Source organism: Haliotis asinina, chromosome 16 (assembly GCF_037392515.1).
Source record: "Haliotis asinina isolate JCU_RB_2024 chromosome 16, JCU_Hal_asi_v2, whole genome shotgun sequence".
NCBI lineage: Eukaryota > Metazoa > Mollusca > Gastropoda > Lepetellida > Haliotidae > Haliotis > Haliotis asinina.
In genome coordinates, this window is record NC_090295.1 from 17,893,347 (window position 1) to 17,914,370 (window position 21,024).

General features: G+C 40.0%; 2 protein-coding genes across 2 annotated transcripts; both read left to right on the plus strand.

Moving 5' to 3' along the window:
* On the plus strand, positions 1 to 7,378 carry LOC137268488 (uncharacterized). The gene is made up of 2 exons (XM_067803054.1): positions 1 to 90; positions 2,801 to 7,378. Exon 2 carries the CDS (start codon positions 2,867 to 2,869, stop codon positions 3,950 to 3,952), a length of 1,086 nt encoding a protein of 361 aa, XP_067659155.1. The 5' UTR covers positions 1 to 90; positions 2,801 to 2,866; the 3' UTR covers positions 3,953 to 7,378.
* Positions 7,379 to 10,764: 3,386 nt separating this feature from the next.
* LOC137268845 (putative defense protein 3) lies at positions 10,765 to 16,817 on the plus strand. Its single transcript, XM_067803410.1, has 4 exons — positions 10,765 to 11,059; positions 13,624 to 13,849; positions 15,146 to 15,222; positions 16,185 to 16,817. The coding sequence occupies exons 1-4, from the start codon at positions 10,801 to 10,803 to the stop codon at positions 16,445 to 16,447; spliced, it is 825 nt and encodes a 274-aa protein (XP_067659511.1). The 5' UTR covers positions 10,765 to 10,800; the 3' UTR covers positions 16,448 to 16,817.
* Positions 16,818 to 21,024: the final 4,207 nt, after the last annotated feature.

Sequence of the window (21,024 nt, forward strand, 5' to 3'; positions counted from 1 at the left end):
TGAAAATGTCAGTATCCTATTAGACGGCAGACGTTTCTCGTTAATCATAATTCTTGTTCGTCGAATGAATCGGCATCACATTTGCACACCGTGAGTATCGTATCTCAAACGGTTTCTTTGATTTTCACACGCATTTTCACTCTCACAGCTTTGTTGTCTGAAACCATATGAACTGGGACTCAAACGGGATGTTTCATCATCAGCTGATCGTCAACGTCGCGTCGTATTTTTATGTCATCGAACTAGGTTATTGCTTGTGCGGAAACGAGCCCCATTTATGTATTCTAGTCTGCAGTCTACGACATTTAGCACAGTTTTCGGTAGATTGTGTTCTTGTTTTCAGTCTGTCGTCTGCTGAGTTTACCCGTCAAAGTTTTGTTCCACCCGTAACCCCCACCTCAACCAAAAGCCAAAATTACAAACTGACATACATACCTCACCTTAAATATACATTCCGTAAACTAGAACAGATATGAAAAACAATCAATGAACTTATTTCAGTGTTGGGATGTTACACCGGGGAAGGTGGAAATATTCTATGTAAAAAGATGGGGGTTACGGGCGGAACTCTTTCCCAAACGCTAACCACTAGCCTTACCCTAACTCGAAACCTTACCCTAATCCTGACCTTGATCCTAACCCAAACTCAAACCCAAACCTTTGAACCTTAACTCTAGTAGCAAGTCCACACCATTTTTAGATCAACGGTTCAGATTTTTAAAACTATTTTTCCAAGGTTTGTTGATACATCAGCATTGCAACAAACTTTACCTGATTAAATTCTGTCCATCCGTTCTTGATCAACAAGGTGATCAAGTCACCTACTGTCAACTCTGCGAAATGTCCACATTTCCATTTTTGTGAAAAAAACGTCACACCTATATATTTCAAGTACCAAACTATTTTAAGTAAATGTTGTTGAACCACAAATATATTAATAGTCTTTTCTATCAGCACAGTGTTTCATCTGGAATTATACGTCTTCTTTGAACATCCTAGAACTTCGAATCAACGTATGTTTCAGGTCTGCAGAAGAAGAAAGAAACGGTTCATTAAACATCATGACTGATGTACAATGTCAGTGTTGGCAAAATCAGTATCTTAACACTAAATTATTGAAACAGATTCAAGTTAGAAAGTCAAGATTATGAAGTGCTACCTTTGTTTTGCATCAATTAAGATGAACTTAAGATTGTAACATGTTTTCATATATTCTAATCTTAAACCTGTATCACCAGTGTTGAAGATTCAATTTAGACAGTGATTTTAAAGACAGTGCTGAAGATACCATGTTTCAAACCTGAAGCAAATCTGATGCTGAATTATATCAGTGTATGTTGCGCGTATGTTGTGATGCTGTAATGTGCAAAAAATACTTACTCTCTACCCAAATCTACATCATGTGTTTATGTAAGTGCTATGACATCCACAAATGAATAATGCTGAATTCTGCTTAAATTAAAAGATCAATAAAATATTGTCAGTTTTCAAATATTACTATTATTAGCCACAATTTTGTGTTCTATGGCTGTCACTTCTGGATACAAACAGAAAATACATGTAAATCTGAAAATAACATACATATTGCACAAGGTATTTGAAACATAAATAATGCTTTCCTACCTGTTTAATAATCAAAGTACACACATTTGAACACTTTAAAACATATTAAGCATGTTAAATGAAATTACTCAATGAATGAGTTAATGACGCGATCATTGTTAGCTGGATTCACACATGGAGTTGTCTGCCCCTGGCAATACACCCCTCCCTCACACAAATCTATCTGAAATGTGCATCCCTGGTTACATTAAGTTAAAATTTGTTTTATAATGAAGAGGATTGATGTGTTCTTATGATAAAAATATTCTAAAGTGTGCCATCGATTGATAAAACAAATTTCAATGTTCAGCAATATTTTAAAGGGTTGAAAAACTATGAAAGAACAGAGCAGACCAACCTTTTTCGCCAATGGCGCCAACGCGGGAATATCTTCTGAAGGGACCAGTCGTTGTTTTTCACCCAAATACATCGTGGAAAAAGCCAGAACACGTAAAACAAGGACCCCCAAAATTGGACCAGGTTTTCATGAGTACTACAGAGTTACGTCCCTTGGCAACTCACTTAGTGTGGACTTGCTAACTCTAGTCACAGAATAACGGATACCTTGACTTGTGTCACGTCACCTTAACCATAAACTAAACCCTAACCCTAACCAAACGTAGCCTTGCTTGCTTTCAAAGATGGGCCAGAAGGTATTCTGTAGTCTTACCATTATTCATTGTACCGAGGGAAATTTGTTTTTCAGATTCTCCAAATTTTTCTTTCATAAAGCAGCCATACATAACATTGTAAATGGTGATCATAAAACTATGAATAGACCTTGTGCTGATTTTGGCTTGGGTACTTTTTTGCATACTATGATTCATATTTTAAAATCAGAATCACCAAGTGCCCAGGAAAAGGTATATCTCTAGTGATTGTTTGTTGTTTATCACCATGCTCAGAAGTATTCCTGTTATTTGATGGTGTTCAGTGAATAATTGAATCTAGACAAGACTTTCCATTGATTTGTGCTGCGTTGAGCGATCCATATGACTTGGTTTAAGTGATGCACAATGAAACAAGTACTAGTATCTCCATCTAACCACTGGATCAGTTTGCTTGGTTGCTATGTAACTATTTTAATTTGGAATCCCTTTTGGGGATCTAGTCATAATTCTGATTTTACCTGGTATGATAATATTGATGTCATGATCATGTTCTTTGTGGCTAAAATGAGTTTTTTATATATTTTCAGAGTGAAGTCAAGTGAGAGAATCATTTCAGAGACATTTCAGTGTCAAAACATCTTTCCTTTGACATCATGGTGGAACACACACGCGTCATCAGACATCAAAACAATGTTTACAAGGTCAGGGCCAGCTTTGAAGAATCAAGCCAAATATCCAAATCAGACATTGCTTTTGAAAAGTTGGAGCCTGTAATTCGAGCAGTGTTGTACGCTGAGGAGAGGGGCCGGCTGTTGAGGTTGGTAGACACAAAGGAAGTTACCGTCTCTTGTGCAAAGAAATACTGGAAAGCTTCTGAAAAATTGGGATTCAAGCAGAATGGGAAGACACTGGAAGCATATCCTTACATGTTATTGTTTGATGTCAGGTTAAAAACTGATCATGAGGTGACTGGAAAGGGGGCTAAGAACAGTCGTGCAAATGGAGCAGAAGTACACAAAGGGTACACATCAGACAACACAAACAATCTTATAAGTGAATTTAATCAGAAAAACTGCCAGCCGGTTGTTGAGTTATCTAGAGTATCTTTGCAGTCTTGCAATCACCAGAAAAACAACCATGACACTCCTAATCGTAGATCTGCTAGGAACGTAAGGACACCATCTTTGGTAATTGAAAGACTGCCAGAAAAACGAAAACAGTCAACCCACAATATTGAGTCTGAAAATAGTAACAGCAGTGCCAAAAAGCTGAGATTTACTCGTGAAGACCGGCATAATAGTATTTCTCCAGGAAAGAAACCACAAAAGATATCAGGAGTTGAGGACTTGGGTAAACAGCCAGAATCAGAGCTTTGTGACAATCAACTGCATCAATCGACTGTGAGGAAGAACTCTGTAGAAGCAATGGTGATGTCACCTATTGTTCCTAAACTGACAGAAAAACTAAGGAGTTCACGTTCTCAAAGAATTACATCAGTGACTCCTCAACGAAGAGGTAAAAGAACTGAATCCTTATGTGATGATTCCCCTAGATTGTCAAGTACTGCTTTCAAGAATCAAAGAAAGAGCCCAAGGCTCCTGAACAGAGAAGCCAAGAATTCCCCAGGTCCAAACTCTCCGCGGAGAGCGACTCACCGACGAGCAAGTTCTGGTTTTTGGAGACTTATGGAGACTTTGTTAACACCTGTGAAGTTGTTAACAGGACGACGGAGCAAATAGATTTGAGTCTGTGATTCTGTGCCAGTTTTACTCTGAATTTCAAAGCAAATTTTTGAAGTGAAAGTTTTTTTTTTTGAAAATCATTGTTTGTTTTTTTTCAATACAATAACATCTTTATATATGCTAAAAAGTTGATATGAACATTTAATATGCATCGATTCAGCTTAGTGCACAATAAAGATGAAGCCAAGTTGCATTATAACAGGGATTGGGAAAGAGAACTTAGGTCAATGGGCCATTTTCAGGATTATTAGCCAATTCCTGAATTTTGAATGGGCCACTGCTCTTGTATCAATAGTAAACTTCCAAATTTTTGTGGGCCATTTTTCATTCTAATGTGCAAAATGACCCATGGCCCCTATCTTTCCCAATCCCTGTGAGTTATATATCCTATTATGTCTGAATGAATCCATTACAAGGTAAATACAATGCATATCTCAAATATAGGGTAATCAGAGCTCGATGATGGTGACCAACTTGCACCTGGTGCAACCTAAGATATAAATCTAGTTGCACCAGCATAATTCCAGTGTGTTGAAACATCAGAAGTTTCAGTGCGCATAAACATTTCCATGATGTAGCACCTGTGAAACCATAGCGAAATAGAGGTGCAGCTGGTCCCTGTTTACATGAGCTGTCATAACCAAAACCTGTCTATAAATAGCAATGTTTTGGGGCAGCAGCTCAGTCTAAGTAAACTTATCCTCAGTACTTTTCGTTACGCTCCACCACCGAGTCCAACAAAACCTTATGGGAGGTCGCGTCAGGTAACCTTTGAGACTGACCAATCAGAACACAGCTTACCAAATCGCAAAAGTGCACATTCGCACACCCCTTATGAACTTTTTATCTCGAAAAGGTTTGTACCCGAACGATTCCGAATGCTATTTAGCATACGATGGCTTCCGGGTGATGCACGGCGTACGTACTGCCATGACAACGGTAAGTAAACAGTCGCTGAAAATAGTGTTTTTGACAGTATTCAATGATGTTATCTTGCGGAAATATTAGCAAATAGTAACCATGTCAACAGAAACCCCAAAGCGTATATACTGCAGGTCAAATAACTGTTATATGCTGAGTTTTGTTTGTGGAGAGATCTGTGTCGGTGACCTGAATATTTTGAAAGTCCCTCCGATCCCTAAATAGTAGACGCATCTGATTGGTTAAATCTATTTAACCGTCTTTCATTTGATTGGACAGTCAGTGATTGCTCAATGGTTACCTGACGCAACCTTCTAGGTTTTGTTAGACTCAGTGGTGGAGTGTAACGAAATACACTGAGACGAAGTTTACTTAGACTGGGCAGCAGCTATACCAGGGTGAGAAGACAAATGAGCTGACATACTTTTGTTTATAATGTTAGATTTATTGTTGAGTTATTTCTAAAAACAATAACTTGCACCTAATAACTAGGTTGCACTTTGTAATACTGGGTTGCACCAGTGCAAGTAACAGAGCACTCAATCGAACCTTGTTAAGAAATAGGCATATTGAGTCATGTATTCATTGTTAAATGAAACAATAAGGAAATAGTATTCTGTGACATGTTTTAACCATGTTGACGATATTAATGGAAACTTTCTAACAATAACACGTGAAAACATTACTGTCAGATTTATGAGGCCAAATAAACCTGGTGAATGTTTCCATCTTGCAATGCACTAGTAAGCAGTGTGAGTAAGTAGTGTGTCAATTTAAGTCATAGTGTCAGTTATTTAACTAAAAGTCTTGTTGCCAAGTATTTTTTTTTTGTTCCTGATGATACTGATCATGCTGATGTCAGTGGATGTTTTGGTTTTCTAGGTCCATTGGCACAATAACAGTGTTTGATATAAAATTTCAAAAGTTTTGTGATGCATTAGTTACCAACAAAAGCTCCAACAAGCACTTAGGGAGAAATTAAAATACCAGTATCAGTAAGTTTGCAAGTGAAAGTGGAGTTTGTAAGTGGAGAGATATCGTTTGTAAATTACTTCTAATTGATAAATGTAAGCGGATTCACTGAAAAATACCAGGTAGCAAGTTCTTGCTTCTGTGGGTTTATTTCAGGTAGCAAAACAGGATTTTGAATCGCAAATTTGCTCTCTAATTTATTTCAAATTGTTAATTTATTGATTTCAAACCTTTCACTAGAATGCCTTCATTGGAGATCCAGATAAGAATTGGTCTTCAACAACCTATGTTTGTACAAAACAAACCCCTGATTACCAGGATCAGGTGGTCAATGTCACTGACTTGGTTGGGAGGTCTTCGTATCTCAGTTGTGTAGATCGATGATCACTGAACTGTCTGGTTCCTACTCAGTTATTTACAAACCGTCTTGTTAGACAAGAAACAAACACAAGAAGTATTTTATTTTTGTTGGTTCATGATCATTATTAGCATTATTTTGTACATTTGGATTTTTTTCTCTGCCAGTGTTGAATTTTTTATGATATATTTTTAAGGCTTTTTTCTTGTGTTGGATATGAAGCCATGCCTTTTTCTCTGTCTCCTGAAACAGTAATTTTTTACAACATAAAGAAAGCAGCTGTGATCATGTCCATTAATTCCTGACAGTTGTCAGCCAAACTGAAATTATATACCAAAACACATGTTCAAGTTTTCTCATTCATAAGTGATCACAGCAAGAACATTGCCTCTTGATGGTCAGTTAGCTGAAAAGTTGGCGTGGGTTGCCCATTTGTCTGTGGTGTCGAAATTGGCTGTGCAGAGGTGAGTCCCTTTGTCTCACCAAAACGTTAACCCTATGAGCATGGGTGTACGCAATGCTAGTTTATTGGTTTGTCAGGAGCATTTAGATGAGTACAGGTCTCACCAAAGTGGTAAATATTAGAAACATGCTTCAGTTTAGGATTCCTTTCCACATTATGGACACACCTTGGTCTAATTGGAATATTGCTTAAGGCAACCAGAAACCAGACTCACCAATTTCTGTCATTCACCCTTGCTCGAGTTAATGAGTATGGTTTTAGCAATATTCCAGCAACATCACAGAGGGGAATCCCAGAAATTGGCTCCACACATTTCACCCTTTCAGGAATCAAACCCAGATTTGGATGTGGTGAGGAGATGCTTTAACCATTGGCAACCTCACCATCCCTAACCCTTACATGAACTTAGGAATGAATACAATGGGTATGTCTGGCCAGTTAATTAGACATGCATAGCTAAAGCTTTTAAATTACAGTCACCTATGTGCAATGATTGCTGTGTTGAACAAGGCAGAAATCAATTGACTTGACAAAATATTTATGATTTGGCTTGATGTATTAGGGCCTTGTCAGTATTTTCATTGAGCACAATGTGTATGTTTTAAGAACATGAAGTTACTAGAATTGTTATATTGTCGTTACTGTTGATATAAATTATGGTTTGTTACATTTTGGTTTTTTCAAAAGGTAATAAAAATTAATGAGAGTCCCTTTGAATATGTATTTCTTTTTCTCACTTTAGCTGCTGTGGTGATTTGTTCAGTCTTCAGCGTTGTGGTGTGATCAGCCCTGTTCATCTGCCCCTCCAAAACAAAAACAAAAAAAGTAAAAGGAAAAGGTTCAAGATTTGATTAACAAAAGACATTTTGTGTCCGGTTTTGTTTGAGACTGGAATATTGCTTAAAGCAGAATTAATCTTCTTTCATGCAGGAAGAGTTTCAAGATTTTATACGTTTTCTCAGATTTTAGACATTTGATAGGGAGTGGCCAGGTCAGACTTCAGCAAAGAATTAAGAGTTTGCTACAAAATAGCTTCAATGATCTTAACAGTCTTGGATGAAGCCTTAACATTCCAGATCCATGAAAGTCCTGAGGTAGAATAGGCCTCCAGCAACCCATGCTTGCCATAAAAGGCGACTATGCTTGTCATAAGAGGCAACTAACAGGATCGGGTGGTCAGGCTCGCTGACTTGGTTGACACATGTCATCGGTTCCCAATTGCGCAGATCGATGCTCATGTAGTTGATCACTGGATTGTCTGGTCCAGACTCGATTATTTACAGACCGCCGCCATATAGCTGGAATATTGCTGAGTGCGGCGTAAAACTAAACTCACTCACTCACGCCCCCCCCCCCCCCTTAACATTCTAAATGATTTCTAAAAATGTTTTGATTATATGTATTAGCTCCCTTACATTGAGACTATTTGTTTTGTCCTGATTTGACAAACATGACAATTTTAGCATTTCTGGAGACCATGCTATCAAAAACAGACATGGGAGGAGGTAAACTTTATTTTTCATAGGATTTTGTGGAGGTTGATTACTTCTTGTAACAACTCCTGTGCGAGTAGTTTGTTGAAATCAGTAACTGGTTCTAGTTTTGTTTCCTGGCTTTTCATCACCACACAGGTGATGGCACTTGAGTGCAAGGTTATTTTATGAATGAGATCGAAATGGATTTACGAATTCGAGAATTAGTGAATAGTATAGAAATTAAAATACTTCATATGACATAATTTGAGACCCCAAAGCTCTTAGGTACATGTATGCACATTTGCTTAGTAAAATTCTGTCTCTTAGTCGATTGTTAATCAACAAAAAATATTCCTACTATTAATACTTCAGATGTGCTACTCTCAGATATGCTATTCCCCCACTCTCCCGAACATCATACTCCTGTACATAGAAAGTGGCTAAGTGTAACACGTGTATTTTGGATAACCCTTTCTGGGTTAAGTGTAATTTCTGACAATTTCTTTGTAGGACTCCCATCAGGGATTCGCGCCCGTAGTCCTCGAGCAAGGCACACAGTACTGAACTGGGGCCCCTTTCACAAAACGCTCGTAGCCTAAGATCTCGTAAGTTTTCTCGTAGCCATTGTACCTCCTATACTGTAACACAGGAGATATGGATGCTACGAGAAAAGTTACGAGATCTTAGGCTTACGAGAGTTTCGTGAAACGGGCCCCTGCTTGGCAAGTATTAGATGAGCCAGCGCAATAAACGCGTTTGTAACAAGCAGGCGGGGCAAGTAATCTCGACGAATACACTTGTTTGCTACAGGTAGATTGGCGATACAGCACGTACAATACATGCTCACCGTGACTTGAAATCACACGTGTTAAACAGTAAGCGCACAGTCAGCGATCTGACCCCCTCAAACATAAATCTTTCTAGAGGGAACAATGTGTTTGCTTAAGGAATCGAAAGGAACTAAAAGCGTTTTACTTCTCGTTCCCAAACTACTACAGGACGATGTGTAATCTGATTATGAACTAGCAGTTAACACTGCGCACTGCTTGCTGGTGAAAAATATTTTGAAGTAATTCTTTCCGAAAACTTACCAATGTAACAATTAGGAGATAAACATCATGTGTTGGCCAATTTCCGGGTGTTATTGAGTATTTGAAGCACGGGAATATTTCAGTTGAAACCTCCGGCTGACGCCGTCGGTTCCAAATGCATTCCCGTGCTTCAAATACTCAATAACAGCCGGAAATTGGCCAACACATGATGTTAAACGACATTGTAAACAGAAATGTAAACCAAAGGGGTTTTACTGACTGCACTCGTTTACATCGAGTAGGGGTACAGCAGTGAAGTGTCATCAGCTGGCCGTTTCAGCTGGTTCCCATGGTAGCATCTGGAGTTGCTCATTTGTGACGTCATTCTAACTTTACATCACAGTATGATTTGAATGACTTCACCACTGTTGATGACACAACAAAACAATTGTTTACGTGTCAATACGCGGTGAATAGTCTTGAGGTTCCGGGAATCTAATACCGGAATATCATGTTTTTCAACCAATCAGACTACAGAACACAGTAACTTTTGGTTTACAATGCTATTTATTACTCGTTCGTTGAAGATACAGCAGTGTAATATTTTCACTTCAATATTACACTAGTGTAATACAGACGTGTGACGTCAAAATGGTTCAAAGTTGTGACGTCAATGTTGATATCGCGATTTTACTAGACCTTGCTTGACTTGAAAGCTGAGAGTCCTTACACTGTAGGCAATTTCCCCGCAGTTTCTCTCAATTTATGTTGGGGAGTAATAAACAGAACACTAAACTCGCTTCCGTGAAATACCATTTTCATTAAACTCGCTTTCGCTCGTCTGATACCAAATCATTAACTCGTTTAATAAAAATGGTATTACACGGAAGGTCGTTTAGTATCATCTATGTATGTCTCTTTTTGTTAAAAACAGACGTAAAAATATGTTAAACTGGCATACACGATGTATGATGATCCATTCAATACGAATTAGGGATAAGTTGTAACAGAGGCTCTAGTTATAAGGACGTTTTGTCAGTATTTCAACGAAATCATTGATCACTTAGAATATATCCGTATCTGAAACATAATCCAGGCGTGTCCTTGACATGATAGGCCAAACGTAAAAACGACTCAGCCATCCCATCGTCCCAACTGTGACTCAGGATTGGTTTCACATGACACTCAAGGAAATGGCCCACCATCCTCCAGAAAACAGTTGGAACAGATGTCTCAGCCTGGTTTGCTTGACAGGCAGTCTTGTCAGATGTGCAAATGTGGTCGGTAATTGCCATGTGACAATGTAACCTCTCTGATTATTCAGCCAAGCACGTCTTAAGTTTTTTGTGACATCTCCATGATAAATATTATAACAGCTTTCCTCACTTGAAACTTATTTTGACACAGATATCAAAGACGTAAAAAGCGATTTATTGTACGCTTTAAATTTTTCGGCTGTACCACTCTCTTCTTCAAGGGAAGGTGGGTACATGACTCATAGTTTTTTGGGCGTGTAACTCTCGTGCCAATCACTGGGATGTGTCAGATGTCACACCTGGTCGTGACAGACATTTTTCACGAAGGTCTTGCAGTCAACTTGCAACGTCACATCCCCTGTTCCTTTGATGACATCGTGCCTCCAACGGTTCTTCTGGAACTGTCCTCAGATTGTATTGGAGCTCCGTGTCAGAATGTACGTGTTTGTGTTTTGTGTACTATTTGCCGTGTCCGCGGCCTACCCCGACGGAGCACCAGAACTGGGATGCTACACAAGTCGTCCAATGCACGATGAGTTTCTGGCGCAATGGACGCCAGCTCCTTACGTCCTTGAACTCAACGTGACCCACAGCGGACGGACATATTCGACAGGACAGTCTGTGGCAGGTGAGGGTGTCTTACCTTAAGTATTTTTCAAAGTCACATTGTACAGCAAATTTTTGTGTCCCCGTGTGTCAGATTAGAAATTAACCAGAGAACGTGTTGCGCGTGTTAAGGTCGGTTTATGACGCGTGCCATCTTGAGGGAAAGCCGATTCAGAAACACTTTTGTCTTTGATATTATACACCTCGATGAACCAGGCAAGCTTGGGTTTGGTCCTGACGATGAATGTCAATTAACCCAGAGTCTGCGAATGATAGGTATCAGAAAAAAGAAAATATCGGTTAAATTAATGTATTGTACCACACGAAGATCCGGGTTGGAAATGGTGATGACGTATCCACGTTACTCGTACGAGACGCCTAACGGGATACGGTGGTCAGTTTGGTTGGTAAATGCATGTCATCGTATCCTAAATGCATGCAGGATCAATGCCCTTGATGCAAATCACTGGATTGTCTGGCGCACGAATGGATTATATTGAGACCGCCGCCATATAGATGGACAGTGGCGCGGTTAAATAACTGACAAGCATGACGAATATTGGATACCCTTGTCAGCTGTCTTTCAAATCCACCACCCGGGCGTTTGCAAATAGCAGTTCTTTCTTGTGAAACAAAGAATTTGCGTTTATTAAGTGACCAACGTTCTACTGACAGCCACTGAGATTGTTTGAAAGTAAATTATCAGTACCAAAGGCGTCTTGCTCAGAAGGGTTATATAGCGTTATTGAAACGCCCCATATACGTTTGTATAAGTCCCATAAAGAGTTGTAAATCCATTTTAATACAACCCCCCCCAAAAACAAACAAACAAACAACAACAACAAAAACAACAAAGCAAAACAAAACAAAACAAAACAAACAAAAAACACACACAAAAAAACACACAAAAAAACAAACAAACAAAAACCAAAAAACGGATGAGAACTGCTTGCCATTATTTAATAATAACTACATGTAGTGTCGAGTTTCAAGGATTGGCTATTGAAAATATATTTTTCCTTATACCATTTTCCCTACGAATCTCACCTTTGAAAATATGAATCACTTAGCTAATTTTCGTGTCACGTTTTTTTTTAAAGGATGGATAATTTTAGTGCGAGCAATAAAACGTCATGTGACGGCCTCGGGCAACTCCCCCGTCTGGGAGCACGTGCTTACTCCTCATGGTGACACGATGACGTCACACATGTCACCCAGTCATTATATAAACATAGGTACACATTCGGAACACACCAGTCGCGATGTGGAAAATTAATCACAGAGATTTTATTGTAGTTTAGAAATAGGGTCTGGTTCCAGTGTTCACTCCACTTTCGCACAACGAATGAGTTACGATTTTACTCAGCAATATTTCAGCTATTTGGTGGCGGTCAGCATGGACCAGAAAATGAGCGTCGATTTACATGATAGATATACGATGGCATGTGTCAACCAAGTCAGCGACCACCCTTTCCTGTTACTCATGTCTTAAGACAACCATGGGTTACTGAAGACCAATTCTAACCCGAAACTTTACCATGATGTATGAGCCCCGAAAGTGACCCCAATTAATAACGCACTATTTAGTGCGTGACACCTGGTGGTCTGGTGGATAGAGAGCGGAATGTTTCTTGTTCCATTCCCTTGTTTGGCGTTAGACTAAAGATCGCAAATGAAACATTGCCGATATAAACGAACAAGACATTAACCGTTACTATTAATTGATAATTCAAGCATACATGTTGATACGGTAACATGCTTGCTGTTTGGAAACTGAAATAATATCAATATTTGTCGTCGACAATATGGATTGCGTGTCATCGTACCGGTGTGTGTTTGCTTTTAATATTACCCACTGGTTTGTCTGGTCCAGGATCTATTTAGAGTAAGCCGTAATAACTAGGTCATTTCTGTCAATGGCAAATTAGAAGCCAACAAAAGACAAAACAACAGTAACAAAACCCAACAAGAACAGCAAAAACAGGAACGGCAAAAGTTTCCGATTATGTTTACAGGCATTGAAACTAAAACCTTACATGAAAGGAGATACAAAATGTTGGTGTTGTAGTTTGTCGTCTAACGCCGCACTAAACTGATGTATGGTTGCTATATCAAGCTGTATAATCGAGTTGGGACAAGACAATCCAGTGATTAACATGAGCATCGAATGCGATGACATGTGTAAACCATGTCTGCGAGTCTAATCACCTTATCCTGTAAGTTGCCTTTTACGACAAGCAAGGGTTGCTGAGGATTGATTCCTACTCGATCTTCATGTAGCATCGTTCTAAAACCAGCTACCTTCTTCTCGCTGCGCAAATGCTCTGACCGCTGATGAACGTGTATATCAGTGTCACAAGGGCACGTCCGCGAATGAATGAGAATTGAATTTCACCCACCATTTTCATAACGGAATCACAAGGTCCAGCTCAGCTGTATCATGTCGGGTCATACCAAGTAGTCACAGCATCCATTTGGGATCTGAACCCAGATCATCAACGTGTCATGCAAGCACCACTACCCGAAAATTTACTGTTGATAAATTAAGAGATTTGTGAAAACGTTTGTGACTTCCTTGTGTTACAGTGACCCTGAAGGCCACACGACCCGAGTTCACGATCCGTGGTTTCCTGGTGACTCTCCTGACGTCCAGCGGGATCACTGGAGGCACCTGGAAGAATCTGACCGCTGACTCAAAGGTCATCAAGGACTGCGGGGTGACTCAGTCGGTCAGCAGAGGCAGAGACTCAGTCACCATTGTCTGGGAGGCGCCAACAGCTCGGGAGCTCGACCTTGAGACCATCCAGTTCAAGTGAGTACAGCCCAAGGCATGTGGTTTCCCCTGGTTAATGATGCCCACCTTGGCACCATTCGGTTTATAATATCAATAGTTTCTGTCAACTATCCATAGAGGTTACCACGATCCAGTTAAAGAAGAGTCCTTTGTATAGAGGGTACCGCGGCGGCCAGTGAAGATTACTTTGAGACTACCCAGTTTGGGTATAGTCCACGGAGGGTACCACGGCGACGAGTGATGGCTGCTTTGAGACTATCCAGTTTACGATTTGCCCTTTGTATAGAGGGTACCACGAAGACTTGTGATGGCTACTTTGAGACTATCCAGTTTACGTTTTGCCCTTTGCATAGAGGGTAGCATGGCAACCAGTGATGGCTACTTTGAGACTATCCAGTTTAGGTATAGCCCTTTTTATAGAGGGTACCAGGACGACTAGTGAAAACTACTTTGAGACTATCCAATTTAACGTTTAACCCTTTTTATAGAGGATAGCATGGCGACCAGTGATGGTTGCTTTGAGACTATCCAGTTTAGGTATAGCCCTTTGTATAGATGGCTCCTTTGAGACTCTCCAGTTTACGTTTTGCCCTTTGTATTGAGGGTACCACGGCGACCAGTGAAAGCTACTTTGAGACTATCCAGTTTACGTTTTGCCCTTTGTGTAGAGGGTAGCATGGCGGCCAGTTAAGGCTCTTTTGAGACTATCCAGTTTAGGTATAGCCCTTTGTATAGAGGGTAGCATGGCCAGTGATGGCTCCTTTGAGACTCTCCGGTTTACGTTTAGCCCTTTGTGTATAGGGTAACATGGCGGCCAGTGAAGCCTCTTTTGAGACTATCCAGTATAGGTAAAGTCCGTGGAGGACACCACGACCAGTGACGGCGACTTTGATCTAGTTTATGTACATACCTTTCGATGGCGGGCACCACGGGCAGTTACGGCTTTGAAACCACCCAGTTAAGGTAAAGGCCTTTGTATGAAGGGCACGGCGGCCAGTTATGATGACGTTCACTTACAACATTTCGAAATGATCTATTGCCATATTAGAAGTTGATGGATGATAAGACGATGAGCAGCTCGTTGATGGATACCTGACAATGATATAAACGTCTATACCGAAACGTCATAATAGGTTAGAAGTTGTTATCCAGAAAGTATTATACCTTTCTCATCTCGGAATGATTACGACAATCACCATATCTTGTTCATCATTATTTCGTTCCCAATATCTCATGCCACCGGCACCAATTTTCCAGATAACCTAATCTTGTTTGCTTCATTACCATGACGACGCTGTCCGTGTATGTTCGCAGGGCCATCGCCGTCCACAACTTCACCATGTACTGGGACCACATTCTCTCGCCGCCACTGAAACCAGCCGTTGACTACTGTAAGCTTATTGCGCCAACCTTTATTTTATCGTTAAGTTACTTTATTAGTCAAATTGAGATCTGGTGGACTTTTTTCTCACGCCCTCGCGTCTCTGAACAACGAATGCCAGGTCGATGATCTATATTTAGTTAACATGCACTGGTTTTATTCCTGTTGATGAAACATCACAAAGGCGAAAACAGTCGCCCAAACACTTGAAACTTGAGGTACCAAATACAACCATGGTATAAAAATAATTTAAAATTACCACTGAATACCCTTTCCAATCGTGAACAACTGGTCTTATTCCGGGACATGCCGAGTACTGATTAGTGTCCAGATAGCAGCATTTCATATCATATCACTGGAGATATTACTCAGGAACATTGGTTTTTTTGTGACTGACATTTCACCAGTGTGTCATTGAATAAATAGATGTTCATAATTCATGTTCATAATTTCAAAATGTACATATATCCCTAATTATTGTCGTTCGGTATATCATACCGCGTTTTTTCGGGTTAGGGAAAGAGGTGACCAATGTGTGCATTACCCACTCACTTCGTCGGCACTACTGATAAAAGTGTTAATAATTGTTGATGGTCAGGGGTGGTGTGGGGTGTGGGGTGTGGGGTGTGGGGTGTGGGGTGTGGGTGTGTGTGTGGGGGGGGTTGCTGGTGGGGGGTTGGGGTGGGGGGTGAACTTTAGTATAAATACCACTACAGTTATCACTGATATGTGTAATGTTTGTTGTTTATACTCTCACATTAATATGCTTCCATTCATAAAGTATCAACAAGGAAACACGATGCTTGAACAACTGAGGATCGATGTGACATCGTACCATTGCCATCGTGCTCATGATGGCAATAATTGGTTCGTATCTACACACGGATTATTTGCACTAAGCACCGCCATGATGTGACTGACATGTTTCTGATGGATGCGAAAAGGCATTCACCCATTCGCTTTCTGTTTCAGCAAAACTGCAGTTTCAACAGCTTCTTGACGAGCTGAAGAAGTTCTCTGACATGGCGTCCTTTGGTAACTTTGGCCTTGACCTTAACATTCCCACGCAGCCTCCCTCGTCTTCATCATCTTCCTCTTCCTCCTCTTCATCCTCCTCCTCCTCCTCCTCTTCATCCTCCTCTGGCTGGAACGGTGGAAGTTCCAAGAAGTCGAGGAAGCCGTTCAGAGAGTCACGTAGCAATAACAAGAACAATGGTTCGAGAGTCTTCCTGTAGACGTCTTCATGTCAAGACTATGCATCTTTGGTTGTATTCTTTTGGGGGTTAAATTTGATCAGCATGTTTCTGGCAGCATGATACCTCACAGTACAAGAATGTTGTCGACATCAACCTATCTTTCACTCAACAACAGCAGCAGCAGCAACAACAGCAGCAGCAGCAACAACAGCAACAACAACAGCAACAGCAGCTCCACCAACAAAGGGAACGATTCCTCGTTTGGTTGGCTTCTGCTTTTTTCACGTTTATCACATTCATTATTATTTCTCCAATATACTTGATGGTTTTAGCCAGGAAACGGAACCCATTCTTGTTCATGGACTTTAGTTTGTATCTTGATTATTTCTAATAAAATGTTGCCGATCGAGTTTTTCGCAAAATGCGTTAAAGGTCACTTATACTCTAATAGGGCACAAACGCAAAATCACTTGCTAACATCGTTATGAATGGAACCCCGTCATCAAATGCTCATTTCGATCTTTAATTACTTTAAATCGACCTTTTTGTCAACAGTGCAAAATTCTCAGCCACAAACGAAATTTCAGACAATCAGAGCGGCGCGTCTCCGTGACGTAATAGTGGGTATAGAAATGAGGGTCTGTGCAGTATTCATCTGCATTTTAGGGGTTAAACTATATCGTTTACAGGTTTGTACAAACCTGAAATCGCGAAAGCTGTTGAGAAAAATGAAAGCTATATGTTCTCAAAATCTACTATCATTTAGTTTTGTCACCTGCTTTGCCTAGTTTTCGAGTTACAACCCTTGTTTTCATAGACTATTCTGTCAAAATCACTTGGTGTCGCTAGGTTGTAATCCGTGTTAGGTGGTATAAACCTACACATTTTTTGTCATCATTCACTTGATGCTCAGTTAATGAATTTATAACAGGTATAATTAGTGGTAAGGCCACTTAGATTACCCGACAAAGGCCCCCATTTGGCATTTCTTGTGTCTGGATCGATCACAAGATTAACCGATAACACGCTGATTGATTAATTAGTTTTATGGGGATTTAAATGGGGGATTTGTCAAAAGGCAGTGTTTATGTATGTACATTTACTAATCTATACTGAATACACTCTGTCGTGTCTGTGTCTATGTAAAACAACGTCCTTCTTTCAAAGGATTAACCGCCAATACATTGATTGATTGCTCATTATTGGCTAACTAAATAACTTTGTAAAAAGAATGACGCACATTATGCAATTAGTTGCCAGGTTTGCTATCTTGGGTAACCAATGAAACTATACAGCAATGTGAAAACCTGAAACGATACATCACGTTTTCACATGTTAGACTGTTAAAAGACACTTCACTTGGAAAATCTGCAGGTGAAGTATATATCACTTGTTTTTGTGGATATTGATGGGTACATTCCTCGAACAAGGTAATAGCCTGACATGGCTCCTATAACTTTAATTCCAATATTTGCATTTTTGTTTTAATACGTTGTCGTAGCTTTCAACAGAACCGTTGTTTTCGTCGTGAAGTGTAATTATGCAGACGACATACACTAGGGCGTGCGTACGAATTATGATTCATATAGCAAAACTATGAAACGTCTACATATTACATTCCTGTTATACATTCGCAGATCGCTTCTTTTTATTAAGTTTCAAAATGAATACAAATATTATTATAAAGTAATTAGGATTATGAGACCAAGTATAAAGACGTTATTTGACAAGTGTCTACATACCAGTGACTGAACGTTATAAACCAAGTAAATTTAGCGAGTGAAGAAATTTATCGCGCAGTATTTTCACTTGGTCCCCGACCTCGCTTAGGTTATGTTACAGGTTGTGTCATGCAAACTCCTTTTGGTAATGATTCAAATACATATTTATGTAGTTTTGATTTTCTAACTTGATGAAAACAAATCATAGATAATCTCATTAATTCAAATGGATTTGACTTCGCGATTTTCAAAAATGGCGGCGCCCGGTCTTGGGATGAATGCTATTTAAGTTTGTTTTCACCGACTTACAAAAGGACAATTACGTTCTACTAGTAGTAAAATATGTATTTTATTGATGGACATTAGGATTTTACATGACATTGCTTATAACATAACAATTTCACTCTTGGAAGTGAGGTGGAGGTCAATATAACATTGCTTGCAATATAAATGTCTCTTCGACCCCCACCTTGCTTCCTTGGAAGAAGTCCTTATGTTAAAAGTTGTGTCATGCAAAATCCTTTTGGCCATGATTCAGATGCATATTTATCTACTAGTAAAATGTAGTTTTGATTTTCTAACTTGATGAGAACAAATCATAATCTCAATAATTCTAACGGACTTTAGCCCGTGACTTCAGGATTTTCAAAAAAGGCGGCGCCTTGTCTGAGGATGAATGCTATTTAAGTTTGTTTTCACCGACTTACAAAATCAAAATTATTTTCTACTGGTAGTAAAATATATATTTTCTTGATTGACATTAGGATTTTACATGACATTGCTTATAACATAACAATTTCACTCTTGGAATCGCTCAATATAAGGGGTCAATATAATATTACATGTACTTACGATAATATTGTCACTTTGACCACAACCTCGTTTCCGAGGAAGAAAACTTTATATCCATGCAAAATCCCTTTGGTCAGCAATGTGTAGTAAGCATTCTTGATTTTACAAACTCGATGAAACTCCATTGTCTATCCTGGAAGCGTGGTAGGGGGCGAACCATCCGATTTAGTATATACCACAGGCTTCCACAAAGCTCACTTCGCACACACTAACAACCAATTTAAGCACTAACTACGGAGTCTGGTGGAAATCTGTGCATAGTGACACCATCACCCGACCCCAAGGAACAACTGACGGCAACACAACAATTCGGCATGTCTTTGGTGACGTCGAGAAATCAGCGAAATGACGAGCGTCCTACACATCTTCTATACATTTAACGGGAAACCGTTCCTTCTATGACGTCACTGTAGGGCTCTGGCGACAGATTTACGTAACCTGTCTGCGGTTTCGTTTGCGGGTGAGAGAGAAGCAGACGGCTTTTTAGCAACTTTTAAGCGCTTGGTATTAATTAACCACAAGTTTTTTTAAAAAGAAAATGGTGTTTCGTTTATGACTAACCCAAAGTCTTTCATATGCAGTGATAAAAAGAGTACCAAAAAATTGAGTTTAGTGGTCCTTTAAATTTGATTAATTTTGAAACTGAATTCATTTGTGAGTACGTATTTGCTTTGAGATGCCTTTGACAGTCTCAAACATGGATACAGGGTGGACTGAGTAAGTGAGTTTGGTTTTACGCTGCTTTTAACAATATTCCAACAATATCAGAGATGAACTTCACTCAATATACCCATATGGGGAATCGTACCCACATATCTGGCATGACGAGCGAACGCTTTAACCACTAGGCTACCCAACCGCCCTATAGTGGGCCGATGAACCTTAGCCTGGTGTATTATTCTTTGATGCAGGTTTATTGATTGTTTATTTATTGCGGAAAGCAACGTAAAACAGTCATATGAAAGCTTCACGTGGAATAGGAAGTATTAAATACTCAGTTCTTTACGTAAGGACGGATGAACTTGGCTTGGTTTGCATGTAGTGGATGAAACAGTGCAGGATCCGGTTTCGGAAAGCAACCTAACTCAGGGTATGAAACTCCCCAAACATCCAACCAGACCACAGGGCTGGTTAGATGTAAAACTTCCCGACCAAAACTTGCCCACTAAAAATACTTATTTAGTACAAGTAGGCAGGAGACTTTGATAACCTGACAGTCCGTGTTGAAAATAACCCGCCCCGGACGGTCGGGCAGGCGGGTACTTAGAACGCTGGAGCCTCAACGAGAAGGTGACGGAGACATTATGGACTGTGGTCGCTTTCTGCTGAGGTTCGTCGTGCAGTGTTTCCTCGAGGCGTACAGTTCACTCACTCACTCCGCCAGTGAGACACACCGGTCATATACTCGGTTTAGAATTGATCTTCAGTAACGTTCGCATGATAACAGGTGACTAATGGGATTGTTTTTTCAGGACTCGTTTGATACACGTCATCGCATCCTAAATGCCTAGATCGATGCTCTTGGTGTTGATCATTGGATTGACTGGTCCACACTCAATTTTTACAGACCACCCCCATATAGCTGAAACAGTGCTGACTGCGGTCTTAAACAACACCCGATACTGAAGGTTAACCAGAAACATCATGTGCAGCTCAATCGTGTATATAGCAAGCCGTGGGGTGGATGTGTGGGTGTATGTGGGTGCTTCTTCCGGAATTAAGCAGTCAGTACTACACATGTCTGTAAACACTTCATGATCTGCCATCACCCCCGAATATGCCTCTAGATTAGTTATTCTGTCCTGTCAGATCAACTTCAGTATAACGCAAGGTCGACATGGCAGTTCTTGTGTGATACAAATGTGAAACACACGGTTTGCCGTTGTCTCGAGTTGGATGCATAGTGAAGACATAGTGATGCATTTAAGAAAACCTCCAGTGTGGAGTTTGTGCAACCAAATGGAATTGGAAATATTGGCGTTTATGTAATACAGTCCAAGAGCGTCCGTCGTGGTTGCTCTCGGGTGGTAGTTCAGGATGGTG

Excerpts from the sequence above, each read along its gene's own strand:
- LOC137268845 (XM_067803410.1), top strand. The coding sequence starts at position 10,801 with ATGACATCGTGCCTCCAACGGTTCTTCTGGAACTGTCCTCAGATTGTA. Across the intron at positions 11,060-13,623 it reads GACAGGACAGTCTGTGGCAG|TGACCCTGAAGGCCACACGA; the intron begins GTGAGGGTGTCT and ends CTTGTGTTACAG. Across the intron at positions 15,223-16,184 it reads GAAACCAGCCGTTGACTACT|CAAAACTGCAGTTTCAACAG; the intron begins GTAAGCTTATTG and ends TTTCTGTTTCAG.
- LOC137268488 (XM_067803054.1), top strand. The coding sequence starts at position 2,867 with ATGGTGGAACACACACGCGTCATCAGACATCAAAACAATGTTTACAAG.